The 16,025-nt window shown below is 40.2% G+C and overlaps 2 protein-coding genes across 9 annotated transcripts in view; both read right to left on the reverse strand.

The window, feature by feature from the left end:
- C1QTNF12 (C1q and TNF related 12) overlaps positions 1 to 5,516 on the reverse strand; it is a 28,976-nt gene extending 23,460 nt beyond the window's left edge. For 3 of the 5 annotated variants that reach the window (XR_008469494.1, XR_008469495.1, XM_054222376.1), the window contains exons 1-3: positions 4,804 to 5,516; positions 811 to 1,519; positions 247 to 506 (exon numbers count right to left, since the gene is read on the reverse strand). Coding sequence is in view for 3 of the 5 variants with exons in the window: in XM_054222376.1 (XP_054078351.1) it covers positions 247 to 417 (171 nt within the window). In the remaining 2 variants the exon portion in view is untranslated. The remainder of the gene's footprint in view (positions 1 to 246; positions 507 to 810; positions 1,520 to 4,803) is intronic. The other 2 variants (XM_054222374.1, XM_054222375.1) reach the window with 2 other exon arrangements.
- Positions 5,517 to 5,633: 117 nt separating this feature from the next.
- On the reverse strand, positions 5,634 to 13,974 carry UBE2J2 (ubiquitin conjugating enzyme E2 J2). 4 transcript variants are annotated; one of them, XM_054222381.1, is made up of 8 exons: positions 13,749 to 13,974; positions 12,084 to 12,214; positions 11,825 to 11,865; positions 10,877 to 10,979; positions 10,625 to 10,763; positions 10,043 to 10,123; positions 8,790 to 9,043; positions 5,634 to 8,364 (listed from the first exon to the last, which is right to left on the reverse strand). In XM_054222381.1, exons 2-8 carry the CDS (start codon positions 12,212 to 12,214, stop codon positions 8,337 to 8,339), a joined length of 777 nt encoding a protein of 258 aa, XP_054078356.1. In that variant the 5' UTR covers positions 13,749 to 13,974; the 3' UTR covers positions 5,634 to 8,336. The 4 variants fall into 4 exon arrangements, with proteins under 4 accessions (XP_054078356.1, XP_054078354.1, XP_054078355.1 ...); XM_054222379.1 differs by adding an exon at positions 12,736 to 12,888 and having other exon boundaries at positions 5,634 to 9,043; XM_054222380.1 differs by adding an exon at positions 12,724 to 12,888 and having other exon boundaries at positions 5,634 to 9,043.
- Positions 13,975 to 16,025: the final 2,051 nt, after the last annotated feature.

The raw sequence follows: 16,025 nt of genomic DNA on the forward strand, positions 1-16,025 counted from the left end.
GCTACTGCAGGACTGGAACTTCAGTCACGCATATTCTAAAATAAATTACAATCATAAATTGCAGTATTCCGGTGTTTGCGTCAGTAAGCTATAAAAATCAATCACACACAGGCAAAAGAGAGAACATTTCTTTTTAAAATCAAATAGAATTTGGCAAGATTGCCTCAATCATTGGAAAAAGGAACCAGCATCACATTACTGCCAGAAATAAATTCTACCAAGCACTGACAACACGTAAACACCTACCTTGGGATGCCCGTGCAGTTCTTCACTGTTTGAGAGGGTGGCATTGAAAGGCTCTGTATACTGATTAGGTTCTTTCTTCATCTTTCTCTCTCTCTTTGCTGCCATAACTCTGAAGAGGCAAAACTGCTGACAAAGTAAAGTTGCCACAAATACCCAGGTGCACCCCTTCATTTTGCAAAGGGAGGGGCCAAGTCAGGAAGGGCACTCTCCAAGCACAAAAACCTTCACCACCAATAACAGGAACAGACACAGACTTCTCTCTAAAAAAAATAAAAAATAAAAAGGTTAGAACTATTAAAGGTGATCCTCTGGGCTACGCAATGTCAAATGAGCAGCATGCACAGATGCGCTTGTTACTGGAGAGATCTCTGTTCAAGCAGGACACATGGAAATGGTATAGATAAACTTGTTCGAAAATCTGGATTCACTCGAAGAAAGAGGTAAGTCCATTCAGCCTCTTGAAGCTTACATAAATACAAGGGGCCTTGTAAAGTCCTGCCACCCACCTTGAAGTGTCGCTCCCCCCCCCAGTAAGTCTTCAGACTCGTTTAAAATGCACTCAACTATGAAACCTAGAGAAGTCAAATTGCTCAGGGCAACAGTTCCTCAGGCCGGAGCTGACAACTCGAACTCATTAGGAGAGTGGTTAGGTTGTTCCTCTTCAACAGGAGATTTCACTTTCTGTCATTTGCAGCATTGTGCTCAGTTCAAAGCAGGCTTGAATATGTTCCATCCATTCTCTCTTGAGCGATACTTCCCTTTCCTCAGTGACAAGTCCTCATCCTTTCCTTTCAGGATGCCGGGGAACTGCAACCCAAGGTTGCTACAGCCACTGCTCTTCTGAAGAGGTTGAAAGCATCACAGCTCAGCCAAGTGCTCAGCCTTCTAAGGAGAAAATAAATTTCTCATATCATAAAAGTTAGAACAGGGAGAAGCAAAGAATCTGAAGATGTACCTAGGTCCATTAGGAGCAGATAAAGTTTTCCCAAGTCTAGCTTCTCTCTCGTTTTAGCTGGGCTGATCTTCACTTTTCTTTAATGAGACGATGAGCAGCAAGTCCCGATGCCACAAGCAGCCGTCAGGATGTAGAATCTCATGTCTTTTTCATCCTCATCTGCCCTCGCACTAGGCAAGATTTCAGGTACCTCTGAGTGTAGATCACGTCTGATTTTTCTCACTGCTCCTTTCCTCAGCTGCACACTGGCAAAACCCGCCTCAGCTTTTGCTTTACCTCAGCAAATAAGTACTTCTTTCCTGAATGAGTTTCCATCAACTTCAAGAAAGGGGAAAAAAAAGAAAAAAAAAAAAAAAAAGGAGGAGGGATCACATTCTAATGAGCTGTCAAGCCTATTCTCTTCACATTCCTATTAGACTCACTGATAAGTGGAGCTGGCCCGTGTGCCAGGCAGATTTAAATCAATGCCCGTTCCCTGCTCCCTCCCCTCAGCCCTATTCTGTACCTCCCCTTCATTATCTCAGAGAAATCACCATTTTTCTGGGAAGTTTGTAAAACTGTACATGAGCGTGTGGTAGAGCTAAAAATATGTGGCTTGGAATATGCACTCAGCATCACACCACACATTGATACATCAGAACTCCTGCTTTATACTCTAGTTAGCTGTGTTCCATACAACTTTTTCCCCTAGCTCTCGTTAGAGGCTGGCTCAGTAGGGGCTTTCTGATTTCGTTACAGGAGGGCGGGCTGTTTATTAAAAATAACAGAAAACCAAAGGTTACACACCTCCTACCAGCATTTCATAAGGGAGACCCTGAAGTACTCGGACAGTCTGCAAATCTGTCAGTTCCCCACCATCCAGAACAAATATTCCTATTCTTTCTACAAATGTAGTGATGCAAAAGTTTATCTGAGATTGTACCATGAGAAAGTCCAAGAATGATAAAGGGTTGAAGATCACATAATTTGAAGTGCCTTAATGCAGCCAGCAAGCAACAGATTCGCTTTCTTTTAACAATCCCTTTACCATGCCTTCTGTAATCTAAGTAATAACGCCAGCACCCTCCTTCATTGGACTCTCAAGGCAGCCAGGGCGGATCAGGAGCAACAGCTCAATTACCCACAGCTCAGGGAAACTGAGGCATGAACAATCTGAGCACAAAATCGGGAAGTAGAATACAGATTATTTTTTTTTTTTAAAAGCATCTTTTGAGAGAAATGGAGTTTGGGAAAGAGAAGAGAGGGAGAGTAAGAAGGGAAGTTACACAGAAGCTAAATAGTTAACAGCATATCACCCCTCCCCCAACTAGCTCACATTCCATCAAAACTACGTGGCAGACTTTATTTGTTAATAATATTTAACTTTCTTTGGCGCCTTCTCATACTTAAGCCTCTTTTTTCAGGTTAGTTGTAGACAAGCCATGAATTTGTAAAAGTGCACTTGATGACACATTAATAGGACAATCTGTCATATTGCAGCTAAACAGCTTGACAGATCCACACACCATGGCAAGAAATGACACTCACGGCTGGAATGGGGCAATCGCTTTTTTGGTCTGCTGTCTGCCTGCAACATCTCCTTTCCCATCCCAAGAGCCAAATCCCAAGACTATAACCTCAGATTTTGGGGAATTGAATCCTAACTGTATTGGCAAGCATATGACAAAGTTACTTGATGGTCCAGTAGGACAAACTGACTGTAGCTAAATCCTGCCTGTATACTTTTGTCTATGTTGGGCTGAAACAAGTGTCAGCACAGTTATTACTTCTCCTCCGACCTTCAATTCAGCATTTGTTTTATCTGCAGAAAATTGCACACCTTGCTGCTGTTTCACATCCTAGTTGCAGCAGTTCCAAACACCTGAGTCCTGCCAATGCATGAACAACATTCAACCCCCATTTGCAAAAAAAAAAAAAAAAAAAAAAAGAAAAGAAAAAAATAAGAAAGGAATACACCAATGTTGCACTTACAACAAACCAAGGATCTCAAAGTGACTGAAAAGACAAATATTTTCTTGTCGGAGCTCAGCACCATAATGGGAGTAGTTAAGAATATAACAATACCAATTCTGCACGAGCAAAGTTTTGAAGTAGGGAAGATAGTATAAGCAGCCCCATTTACATTTCAAAATTGTGGGCAAGAACCCAAATACAGTGTTTGCAAACACTGTAAGAAGTGTGTGTAAAGCTGGAGAGGAAACTGAACAGTCAGGCAAGAAACTTGTGATTTGATCTTTCAATCTCTACTTATGCAAGTCGCCTTTTACTCAAGATAGACCTCACCTAACTACGCTAAGAGTAATATCCAAAGGGCAAAAGGTCAAAAGCTAGGATTTTCCCAGAGTTGCCCATTGTAAATACATTGACCGAATCCTAAGCCTTAAAGCAGAGATAGTGATTTTTTTAAGCCAATACAGAAGGTGGCACATTACCATTCCCTGACACACACAAACCCCCCTTCATAGCAGATAAAGGTCTAGAATACTCCTATGATAGATTCCTTAGGTTTAAATCTAAAATTTCCCAATGCTAATTCAATATAAACTCCAGCTTGTTGATTGGGTTAATATACAAAAGCTGCTAGAACAAACCTAAACACACCAGCAGATAAAAGAGCAGGCGTGGGGAGACAGACCAAGAGTTTGCGGCCACTCAGTGGCCTTTTGCGAACCCCCTGTACCCCACGCTTCGCAGGTTCTCTCCGTTGGGGCTTTCCCGCATCCCCCAGGGCCCAGGCGGGATCGCTACGCCATCTCCCGGCAAACCCACGGAAACGCTGCGCAGCACCGGGAAACCTCCACCGCCATTCCTAAGGTCTCGCTTGCAGCGGGCTCTGCGGAGCGACCGAGGTGGGAAATAACGTTGGTGGGGGTAAAGCTTTTACCGCTAATAAAAGGTTCCCAGTACACCCTAATAAATCATCCTCATTCGTGGCCCAGAAAAGTCTTTTCAATAACATGAGATGTGAATGCTTTGAGTTCAATAGCCTCCCTTTTGTGTGTGCGTATGTGATTTTTACACCGAAAACATGATTTTTCTGCTTTAAGAAGTGAGATCTGACCTTTGCTGGGCAGCAAAAAAGTATCATCTTGTATACTATTTATATTGCAACCCAGTCACAGGAAGACAAGCCACCAATAGCAACAAATTAGCAGCGTAAATTATTCAGAGATGTTAAAAAAATACTTTTTGAAGCACAGGACTTCAAGTAATAATTCTAACTACAAATTATGAGCTTGCACTTCTGAAGAAAAAATGGCTTGTCACTTGCTGACGGCTCAAACATTTAAGGCAAGCTGGTGAATCCACGAGATGGACAAGAGGCATCTCATTTGTCTGGCCTTCTGTGCACGGGAGAGTTTCCCATTTAATTCTTGTCTAGATTGACACTATACACACCCATGAGCAGTTTCAAATTCAAATATTGTGCAAATGCAATACAAGGGGTTGTTTTTTTTTTCCTTACAGAATTTGCCTAGGGAAGGGGCAGAACAATGCCTCTCCTCACAGCAAGAATCCTGTGTGACTACATGGATCCGAAACACAGCAACACAGCTGTCCTCATCCGACTAGTTCCTTACTAACACAAGCACTAAACAAACCTGAAGCAGGGCAACGGACAAAACGTATAAACAATGGAATGCAAAAGAACTCCAGGCACGAGAACTGTCCTGAATAAGAAAAAAAAAATAAATGGTGGAAATACCAGTGTTATTATTAAAGAAAATACATCATTTCATAAAACAAATTAGGACACATCTCAGCCCCAGCAGATGTTAGTCAAGCAAAAAAAAACCAAACAACTTACTTCCATCCATTAGAAACAATTATGTTTTGGATCCACACACACAATTGAAATGCCAGCCCAAAAATCAAATTCTAGAATTCAGAAGTGAAGACAGCCTCCTAGTTACACTCACTGCTTTACACAGAACTGAAGCTGTCTAGGTATCACAGAAGTAGCTATCCAGATGTTAAGGGAATGGCAGCAGAATGAAGTCAAACTGCACTCAAACAGCAACTGATGAGTTAGTAGCAAGGTTCCAATCTACTTTGTTCTTCAGACGCACCATCACTGTTGGCAAAAACAGTGGAACAGCATCTTAGAGTGGTTCCATGTCTCAGAGAAGGTACTGAAAACAGGTACTGCACTGCAAGGACAGTTTATGCAATGACATTTATGTCATTATAGAACAAATACCTCTCTGTAAAGGAACTGCATTACAAACAAAAGATCTAGAATTTACTACCTGTAGATCTTCCTGGAGGTGTTTTACCACAGATGTAACGGATACCAAACTAATTTGAGGAAAAAAATAACCTTGAGGTGGAAGGAATGCAGTTTTGCCATAGTTTTTGTTTTCTAGTCCATATACATCCAGTCAGATTTTTTTCCCAGTGATTCTTTTCCCAAAGACAGTCCCACAGAAAGTAGAAATTTTATCATGAATGTTTATTATGAACAAACAACTTTACAATGCAGTCATTTCTACTCCTCAGTACATGCGTGAAGTAAGGTAACTTCCGTGACCTTGAAATCTTAGGGAGAGAAAAAGTTACGGCTACACACAAATCCAGGATTTTGAAAAATCAAGAGATCTTTAAAGGGGACCACTGAGATGTCTTCTGAGTCAAGCTGCAAAAACCCCCTACCAACTGTGTGTAACGATCCACAGAAGTCTATGAAATTGCAGCACGAAAGCGAAGGGCCAGACATTTGTTCCAATATCATATACTGAGGGACAGCTTTTCATTTTATTACATTAAGTAATGCACTGCTTCAGGGCATGATGATATTTTTGCATGGCAAAGAATGGTTTACTCCATCTAATGACTTTGGTAACAAAAAGATCAGATACTGCATACTATTATAAATGCTTTTAAAAAACACAAAACAGTAAAACCTACACAAGAGGGAATAAATCTTCCGTTACCAAAGGCAAGGAGCAAGGAGATGTATCAAAATCTTGTAAGCCATAGGTGCAAGGGTTCCATCAGCTACTGCTCCTAGAAATGACTGTCAAGTCTTTCTCCGAATCCGGGACAGTGAAGGGAAACTGCAATTGGAAGTTTTGTTTTTTAAATACAACCAATCCTCAGAAAGAATGCAGCATGTCCAGGGTTTAACCAAAGCTTTTTTGTTTCCAATTGTGGCACTTACTAAAAACAAGACACCCGCCTTAAAATACTTGGGTGTAGCTTAAGGCCAACTCGTTGTCACACAATAAAATGCCTTTTATTCAACATCTCTGGATTTTGCTAGTTCTTTTGCCTTGGTTAGGTACATTTCACAGAAGATGCAAACACACCATGCCCAAGGTCTCCTTGCCTTTGTCTTCATGTATGTGGAAAAAAGAACTTCCATAAGATAAGATGATAAACATAGATAACCGATTATAAGCTTCTATCTGTAGGCGATGTCAATGGTAATAAAAGGCATTGCGAGAACACAAACATGTTTCAATGATACTAAGATCTGAGGCACAACAACCTCAGTTACGGGTCCATACGCTTTGAGGGAAAAATACCAGTCTGACAAGCCATCGTGAAAATTCTATCACTGCAGGAAAGACACGACACTCCCCCTTCCTTTCCAGCACACTCCCAGACCGACAGACACATAATTGGTTCTACATAGATACAACTGGTGCTTCTCTTTTTACAAGAGCTGATTAAGCACATACAAGAGGTAAATTAAAAAATAGTTATAAATAAGATTTGGTAAAACCACAAAATAGAAAAAAAAAAAGACTTATAAATACATCTTAAAATCCCGCCTTTTCCAAATTCCATCCCCACACACCCCATCTCCTCCTTCCCTTCCTTACCTCAGTAAGAACTGCTTTAAGATTTCTTTAGTATAGAGCTGTTCTGCTATTTTGATAATTCCTACCTATTGCAGAGAATTGGTCACATTTATTGATGCTCTAAGCTGCATGGCTCATGGGTTAACAATACATTTTTGCTTACAATTCAAGATACGAAGGAGAAGCAGAGAGAGAGAACAAATCTGAAAGGGAAAATAAAACGTTTCAAAAAAATTCTTAGATACATGAGGTAATATTTATTTGGGCTCTTCACAACACTTATAATAAGACTATGCAGTTAGATGCAGAGCTTTTTACCCTGCTATCACCTTTGACAGTTTGTTGTACCATCAACAGTGACTGCGTTCTTCCCCAGATGACTAGGCGTCACTGTCAATTACGAAAGGCACAGGATGTTTGCTTCTGATGAAACAAAGCATTGGGATATAATTAAGCAGGGGGAGAAAACCAAGCAAAATCAGTTAAAAAAGTAGTTTCAGACTTTTGAACTACCACAGGGGCTTTAGTGTTTATCCACAGTCCTGTAATCCCATGAACAAACATCAGTTTTTCAGTCATCAATCATCTGAAGGGGAACAGCAATGAACTTATACCTCAAAGCAAAAAGCTTCTAGAATCTTAGAAGAATTAGAAGGTTTTCGGTTTTGGTGGGGGTGGTGGGGTTTGTTTTTTTTCCAGAGTTTATGCAAATCTTCAAGTAAGCAAGCAGAATTAATTTTAAGGGTTTACTTCAGCTACTGACACGTCAGATTAATTCAGTTGACTCTGAAGAAGCTGGTTTGTTTTTCAGACTCATTTGTCTTTTTGTCTTCACAAGGGCTAGGGTTACTTCATTTACCAAAGCCCAAGAAATGCAAAGAAGAGTTTCTGAATACACAATCAACTCTCCATTGGTCTGTGCAGTTTTATTATTTTTTTCAACAGTGGCACCTTGTGATCAAAATTAAGTATTACAGCTTTGAAATATAACATCTCCCAAAATGGAAATCTGTAAGTGAACAAATCCAAAACAATACTGGATATGGGTATCCCCACTAAAGACTGATTCAAATGCTTTTTCTTGCTAATTGTTCCTAAAGGCTGACAACTGCGCTTCTTATAGCCCAAATAAAACATTCAATTACATTGTGATAATTTAGACAATACATTTAACACACACAGTGTTACCTTCCCACTCATCTAATCACTACTGACTAGATATGCAATGATGTTCATTCTATTTTAAGAAAGAAACCAGCAATCTTCTGTAGCATCAATGTTCACGTTAATCAAACCCTTACCAAGTCCACATGAAAGCTCTACTTGAATCATTCCAACACCTGTACAGACTCTTCCCTAATGAAAATAAAATATGATATGCATTAATTGTGAAATTTTAAAAATTGTTCAATGAAGTAAAAAGCCTTATTTGCTTAAGGTTTTCAAATAACAGATGGAGAACTGCTATAAAAATCAAAGCACTAGAAATGTTAGCATCTCATCAATAATGCTTTGACTTGTTTGTGAGCCACTACCAGATAGTAGCGAGGACAAGAGGATCTGCGAGTAGAACTTCTTTTAGTTTTCTGACTAATCGAAACTACTCCATTTCCCAAACGTAACCCATGAGCCAACCATTGTTTTACCTGCAACTTGGTAAAACAAATATTTATCCCAGTGTCAGATGCCCGAAAAGTCCCAATCATTCTGCAACTACCACTAATTTGGTCTTGGATTGCTTTTATTATCCTCATTCTTGCGCTATGCTTCTCAGTACATACTTGACTGTGTAGGCAAAGGCCGCAAAACCAACTATAACAAACAAGTTCGCCAAAGCTCCGCCTAAAAGTCCATGGTTACGGTTGGCCTGTTGGAGACCTGGATGGTTTGCAGGTGCCAACGGTACATGCCCATTCAGAAGGGGTATTCCGTTCTGACCGTAGTGTGCTTCCCCATCAGGGACAACATCTGGTAAAGGGAGGGATGGAGGTCTGTTACTGAGCTCCTCTTGTGCTTTCTGTTTTTGTTTAATCTCCTAGAGAAAGAAAAAAGGAAACTGAATAGTTGGAAGTGAAAGTGTTGAAGCTCTTGGGTATTTTGAAAAGATTTCAGGGTCTTGCATAACTTTAGGAAAAGGATATGGTAGGTATCCTTTATATCTTTATATTCAATATAAATATATCAATATAAAGGTATCTTTACATTGTAGGTTTTTTAACTAAATTAACTGCATTACATACATTTGTACAGACTCCCCAACTTCTCCAAAGTAACCTACTTCAGTAGTTGACACTAACAATCACTTGGCAGTTTATTTTTAGTTCACATGTACATTTTCTGAGAAGGCTTTTTTCAGAAATAAGAAATACTTGCATCAAGTATTGCATTTGCAGCTTGTTTTGAACACAAGACATTAAGCTGTTACCCATACATGGCAATATAAACTGTATCAACACACTTAGCGTGTTAGTGTTGTGCAAAGAAGATGCATACCCTAAAAAAAAAGAACAGGCACCTCCCATTCTCAGAAGTTAAGCAGGAAGTAACAATCTCTGATCTTAAATGGGAAATAAGAAATCTAAGAAATCTAGGATATCGATGAACATCTAGAATATTCTCAGAAAATGTACACGTGAACTAAAAATAAACTCGGACACATGATTGTTAGTGTCAACTACTGAAAGATTAGTCCTGCCCAAACTCAAGAAAACACAGCATAAAATTCTAAAATATTGGGACCACAACCATGCAGGCTCCATGTGCACGTGCAGCTCAGTTAAGGCTGTGACACCAATGCCAAATACACAGACTTGATTCCCTTTACAATGGATCTTTGGGTAGCAGAAAAACAATTCTATTTCAAGATTCAAGGTTTTAATTCTTACGCATAGCAAAAGTGCCCATTAAAAGGTTTCCAGGACTGACAAAAGCAGCTACTGTCCAGGAAAAGTCCTAAACAATTAGTTTACAGATCTACAAAGAGAAATTGAAAAATTACAGGAAACCAAATTATTGCACAGATTAATTCCCTTACCTCCACCACTTCAGGAAAGAGCTCGCAGAAGACTTTATCTTTTAAATTAAATGCTAAGCTTTGTGCAGCAAGCTGTCTTTTCTGTGGAGGAAACAAAAATTATCAGCAGCTGCTTATAAATGAAGTTAATATACTTTAATTCAACATTTGATCATTTCCCCACAAGAATGGTGCAAACCACTAGCCATGTAGTTTCTAACATTTAAAACTCCATACTTAGGAATATTATTCACTCCAATAGACATTTCTAGGCATAAGTTATATTCTCAATTCTTCATCTTCTGGGATTAGCGTTCTATACTAGTGTGCCTGCTTGGCAGACACTTCAAGCGGAAAGAAGGAAGCAGAAAGTCCTAACTATACTGTTTACTAAAAGGGATTTCAAGTTCTCTAAGAAATCCTCTCACCATCCCCACACTACCTAAAATCGACTGGATTCATCTGCCCATCATCTGTAGTAGGCAACAACATATTCATTCATGAGATATCCAAATGCCAGCCGCTCCTGGTGTTTAAATTTCGAGGTCACATTCAACATTCCCATAGCTGACAAAAAGGTACATCACACAGTCTGGAGCTTACTGTGAACTCTGATGTCTCTATGCTGCCCAGTGTGGGGCCCTTTTCCACCATAAAACTAAGAAGGCCCGTCAAGATCGTCGAGACTGACCAAGCTGGATTCCATGTGTCCGGATGGAAATCAGTGATTGAAAGACACAACCTTCAAAAAGGTAAGACAAGCAGTGTGTGTTATTTTTGCCATTGAAATTATTACACACTATACATATTGCTAAAACGGTGTTAATTGCTTAAGTGTTAGAAGAAAATCCTTACCTTGTATTACACTTAAACCTTCCATTAGGTGTAATCATATAAATACTAGGAGGTTTAAAAGGAAATTCTCTGGGGAATATTAGTTTCCCATGATAATAGCCACCTGCATTACATAAAGAGATGAATTACTTATTTTGCATGAAGATGAAGTCCTAAGCTGCTACTCAAAATGGGCCAAATAAAACCCTTTACTTGTCTCCTCCCCCTCACACTAAAGAGGCCAAGCTCATCATCTTGTGCCTCTAACACACAGGAATAATGATCCACACCTGCAACAGATTTACTTTGGAGGCAATTCTCTCACATGCATATTACAAACAGTACTTGCTGCTGTCAAGTCTGTAATAAATTCAAGGAAAACCAGCCAAAGTGTTTTTGATAGAATACAAATGGACTAGTTTTCCAGGAACACAGCTAACTGCACATACAATACTATGAAGAGTCCGATTTCAAAAAGCAGTTTGTGAGAGGCTCCAGAAGACATTGTGAAATATGCGACTACAACAAATTAATAACGTTTTTACATTCCTCACTTTCTCTAGAGAAATTCATAAAGCAAGTATATGTCTCAGTTCACTGAGAGCATTTACGTGGTAACAAAATGGGGTTTTTTGAAATTATTTTTGACTGTACATGCTACATAAAGGGAGTTATCTGCTCCCTGACCTTTAGCAATTACTTAATAGGAAGTTATCTGTCTTCAGTTTAACCTAAATGTGGTTTTGTTAGAATCCTTTATAACAGAAAAATTACTAATAGATAGTAGTACCACTACTTCTTTTCAACAAGCTACCACATGAGTCATGGACAGCTTTGAAACTGCACTAACAGTTTTTTGAGCTGTCTACAGTAGTTATATTTTGCCCATTCAAACAGGCATGCAATTACTCAGGCACACAAATCACAACATAAAGTACATGCACGCTTTTGCTACATGCTAACTTTTACCTTCATAAGGAGTCATTTCAGGTCCCCGTACAACATAGTGCCTAAGACAAAGACGGAAAATTAGACAATATGAAAGCCATCGCACCATCAACCAATTTCACTAGAAAAAAATCTACATCACTTCAGCCAAAGTTTCATACTGCACCTCCCAAAATCAATATTCTCATACAATCTGTAGGAGTGAGGGAGTCAGACTTGATGACCTGGAAAATCTTGTTCTCTCTCCACAAGTGTGTGAGCAGTTCATTCTAATTCTTACCATTCAAGGATATTAGATGGGAGGGGCTCTGCACAGATATAAGGCACTGGATCTTTCTTAATTCGAAGGTAGTCTTGTTTAAGTCTCTGTGTTGCTGTCGTTGGTGCCCTCTTATTACTGTTGTTGCTCATCTAGTTTTTGAGAAATACATATAAACACAATCTCAGTACAATCTTAACAGACGCAGAGCTACTATGCTTCATTGAACACAGCTCCAGATTTTTGCAAAATCTACTTCGCAGAGTATTTTTAAAAAATATACATTAAATTACCATAACTTTTAAGTGGCAAGAACCATGCAAAATCTTAACCAACTAACACACTCCCAAGAGTGTCTGTATATTGCCAAAATGGGAAAATACTCCTTCCAGAACACCGCTGTTTAAATACCACAGTGAAGTGCTACCATGAAAATATGCTGCACTATAGAACCCACTTGAACTCTTAATAACGAGCCCTGTGTTTGGCTGAACACACATCATTATGACACTGTTTCAAAGAGCTTAGTATTTTTGACTAATTCATTTCCCTTTTCAGTTTGAACATCTATTATGTAAATTTGCCTATGATGTAAATTTGTTTGCTGTTTCTACACATACAGTTATTTGAAATAAATAACAAATATAAAAACCAGAGTAACCTTATTACTGACTTTGAGGTGAAGGATTTTAAATTAAATCTGCTGCCTGCTTAAGAGTCAGTTGAATTTACAGAAGTGAACTTCTGAGCCAGATTATTCTCTTCCAGACAAACAAAGGCCTCATCCAAAGTGAGACAAGTCAGTGTGAAGAAAGGAAACTCCATGCTGCTTACAAGATAAAGAAAGTATTAGCCCTTACAATGCACCTACAGAACACATACCAATTAACTATTTAACTCGCTTTTCCCCTAGAAATGCAGCAAGTTACTTGGCAATTCAAGCAAGAACGAAAACGAAAGACTTTACAAACAATTCGTGTAAACAGATAAGAAAAGACTTACAATATGATAGCAGCATTTGACACAAAAAGTATAACCCTTTCTGTTCCTTTACTTTAAACAGATAACCAAGCAGAATTTGTTAAAGAAATACTATTAAACCACAAGCAACAATTGCATGTGGACCAATATTCAAACCCTACTCGAAATAAACGCATTTAACCTGGCTTTTGTCAGAATTACTGTAAATCATTGTTTGAAACATACGGTATTTTTTCTCGAAGGAAGTCACACTTTTTAAGTCACGCCTCTTGAAATCATAAGATTAAGAATTTTCTCTAAAGAAGTCAGTTTTGACATTAAAACATATCTTTTTAATTTAACTCAATTATTTGTTCTGTAATCTTAGTATAGCGCCCCTCACTATGGACTACAAAGATACACTGAAACATTTTAGGGCACTAAGCATAGCTCTGGGGATTTTAACACCCCTCAAAGGCCTTATCTGAAAGAACATTTGTACCTTAAACACGCAAAATAAACAGCAAACACTTACAGAAGCTACAACCGGAAACCCAACTTCCCACCTCGACAATACAATTTACGAGAACCAAGCCAAAAAGCAACTCGCCGGTGTTTAGCCAGCCGAGCACGAGCAGCACGATGCGCCCAAAAGCCCTACTCCCAGCCCGGACGGCTCCCTCAGCTCCCTCACGGGCTCGCCCCGCCGGCCCAGGCCCCACTCACCTCTCCCTGCTGGAGCAGGCCCCTCCACGGCCGGGACGCCCCACCTGCCTGCAGCCGGCGGCCAAGCAAGGGAGGGATGGAGGGGAGGGAAGGAAAAGGGAAGGGATGGGAGAGCCACAGGAGAAGGCGGCAGGGCAGGGCAGCAACCCCCACACCTCCCCGCTGCGGCGCCGACCGCGGCTCCCAGCCAAGATGGCGGCCCGGCGAGGCGGGGCCAAGGCAGGGCTGGCCTCTCCTTCCGGGAAGGAGCCGCCCCGCTTCCGGGGCGTGAGTGCGTCACACAGCACTCACATGATTCCCACTTCCGCCCACCGCCATGGCGGACTAGGGGCTGTGGAGTCCCGGGAGCGGCCCGACGCCTCCGCGTTTAACGTGGTTTTTTTTCGCTATAAGTCTCCGAAGTCTTTTCTTGAGGTCCCCATTGCTCATAAAATGGATAAATCCAACCCTGTTTTCAGTCATTCTGTGCGCAGGCAGTATTTTTTGTTCCAGGATTCCACGGGTAGGCCCATAAAAATAACAGCAAATCATTTTGTAAATCACATTTGCACATTTGTTGCTTCAGTAATGTGTAAGAAGAGTAAAGCAAAGTGCTCCTTTACAGTTGGGAGGCTAAACGTGACAGGAAGGTGTAGTGTCTATTCACTCTTAATTTAAGGTCACGTATCCAGACCATTTTAAGAGAAAATGCTGCAAAGTTTTGCTCCATCAAAGGGAGCGCAGAGTTCTGCTCTGTCTTGGATCCTTAGTTCACCATTGAGCACCATGGCGCACAGGCCTTGCCCTGAAGGGATTATGGGAGATGCCTACGCTTGAAAGATTAAACATTTTAATAACATGGGTGTTGTGGGATGTTTTGTCAAACACAAAATTCCTCCTGGCCTTAACATCGTTCTTGGCGCAATAAGCACGTTGCATAAGTTACACTAAAATCTTAACCTACGTGCCATTTTGTGCAAGACGGGGTTTAGCAGATGTCAGTCACGATGGTCCTTCTCTTTTATTGTCAGGGCTGGGCTAATCAGTTCTCTTTGGTGAGCTGAGTCCAGCTTGAGACTGACTTATATTGAATCTAAATACTAGCATTTCCTATTGTATTTGTTCACACACAAAGAACACCAAAAAAGAAAAAATTCCTCTTCAAAAGACTAAGAAATAACCTGTTCGTGGTTAACAATATTTTGGCATTTCGGTCGTCACCTATATACTGAATTGTATCCCAGTTGAGAGGAATTTTTCGCCCACTCCCTTCCAATGTTTTTCTTTCTGGGCTTTTGAAATCTGCAACTCAGTTAATGTTTGTGAAAGGGAATTCATGCAGTTTGATTATCCAAGCTTTAATTTAAAAAAGCATAAGGAAGAGACCGGCTCCTGATTTATACATGTGTGTTTAGCGCTGTAGGTGTAGAGCAGAGCTGCAGTGTTGTATTCATTAACTATTAGGATACGTACTACTTTAAGGGAAAGTGTACCTCTCTCTCTGGGCTAATAATCTTCTTTATTGCCTCAGGTGAAACGAAACGGCAGAAAAGAAAACGATTGAGTTGCCCAAAGAGTTTGCAAAAGACGCACAGATGGAACCACATGACTGCAAAAAAGGCCAGAATTTTTCTTACTCTTCCAAAAGCTGCAGGCATTTTCCATGTGAATAGTTCCTGCAGTGACCACGGTTCTCCTCAAAGCTTGAGCACTTCTGCACCGGTACCCAACAGAGGGCAGTGGTAGCCCACAAACTTTTTCAGCTCTTAGTTCTGTCTGTTGCGAGTAGCATAGGCTGTTGTGCAGACTTGCACTCCCTCTCCCGGCTTTGTGGAGATTAATTAAGTGCAAGAAGTGGGGGTAAAAATGGCCGTGATGTCAGTACCTGGGGGCCAAAACCAAATTTGGAACTTCGTTTCTACAAACTGGGGAGTGCAAAATACTGTGTGCTCATAGAATATCTCACTCGAGGTCATCTGTTCGTTTTTAGTGGGAATATGTAGTTTTAATTTATGTGGTAAGCACAGAGGCAGGGTTGTTGACGCAAAGTGACTGTTGTATTAGACCCCAGGGAGAGCTACAGTTGTGCAGCAAAATTAAATGATGTTTGGATTTACAGAACCCCACTGAGAGATGTAACAATTTTTGTTACCGAGGTTTCAAATATGGACAAGAAATATTTTTCTAGAAGTAAGAAAATGATAGAGATTTTAGAAAAAAAATGCCAATCTGAAATCATGAAGAGAGAAACCAACCAAACAAAAATATTTTCAGTTTGCTGAGGGGTGTAAAAATTTT

The sequence above is a fragment of the Rissa tridactyla genome, chromosome 16 (assembly GCF_028500815.1).
Source record: "Rissa tridactyla isolate bRisTri1 chromosome 16, bRisTri1.patW.cur.20221130, whole genome shotgun sequence".
Taxonomy (NCBI): Eukaryota; Metazoa; Chordata; class Aves; order Charadriiformes; family Laridae; genus Rissa; species Rissa tridactyla.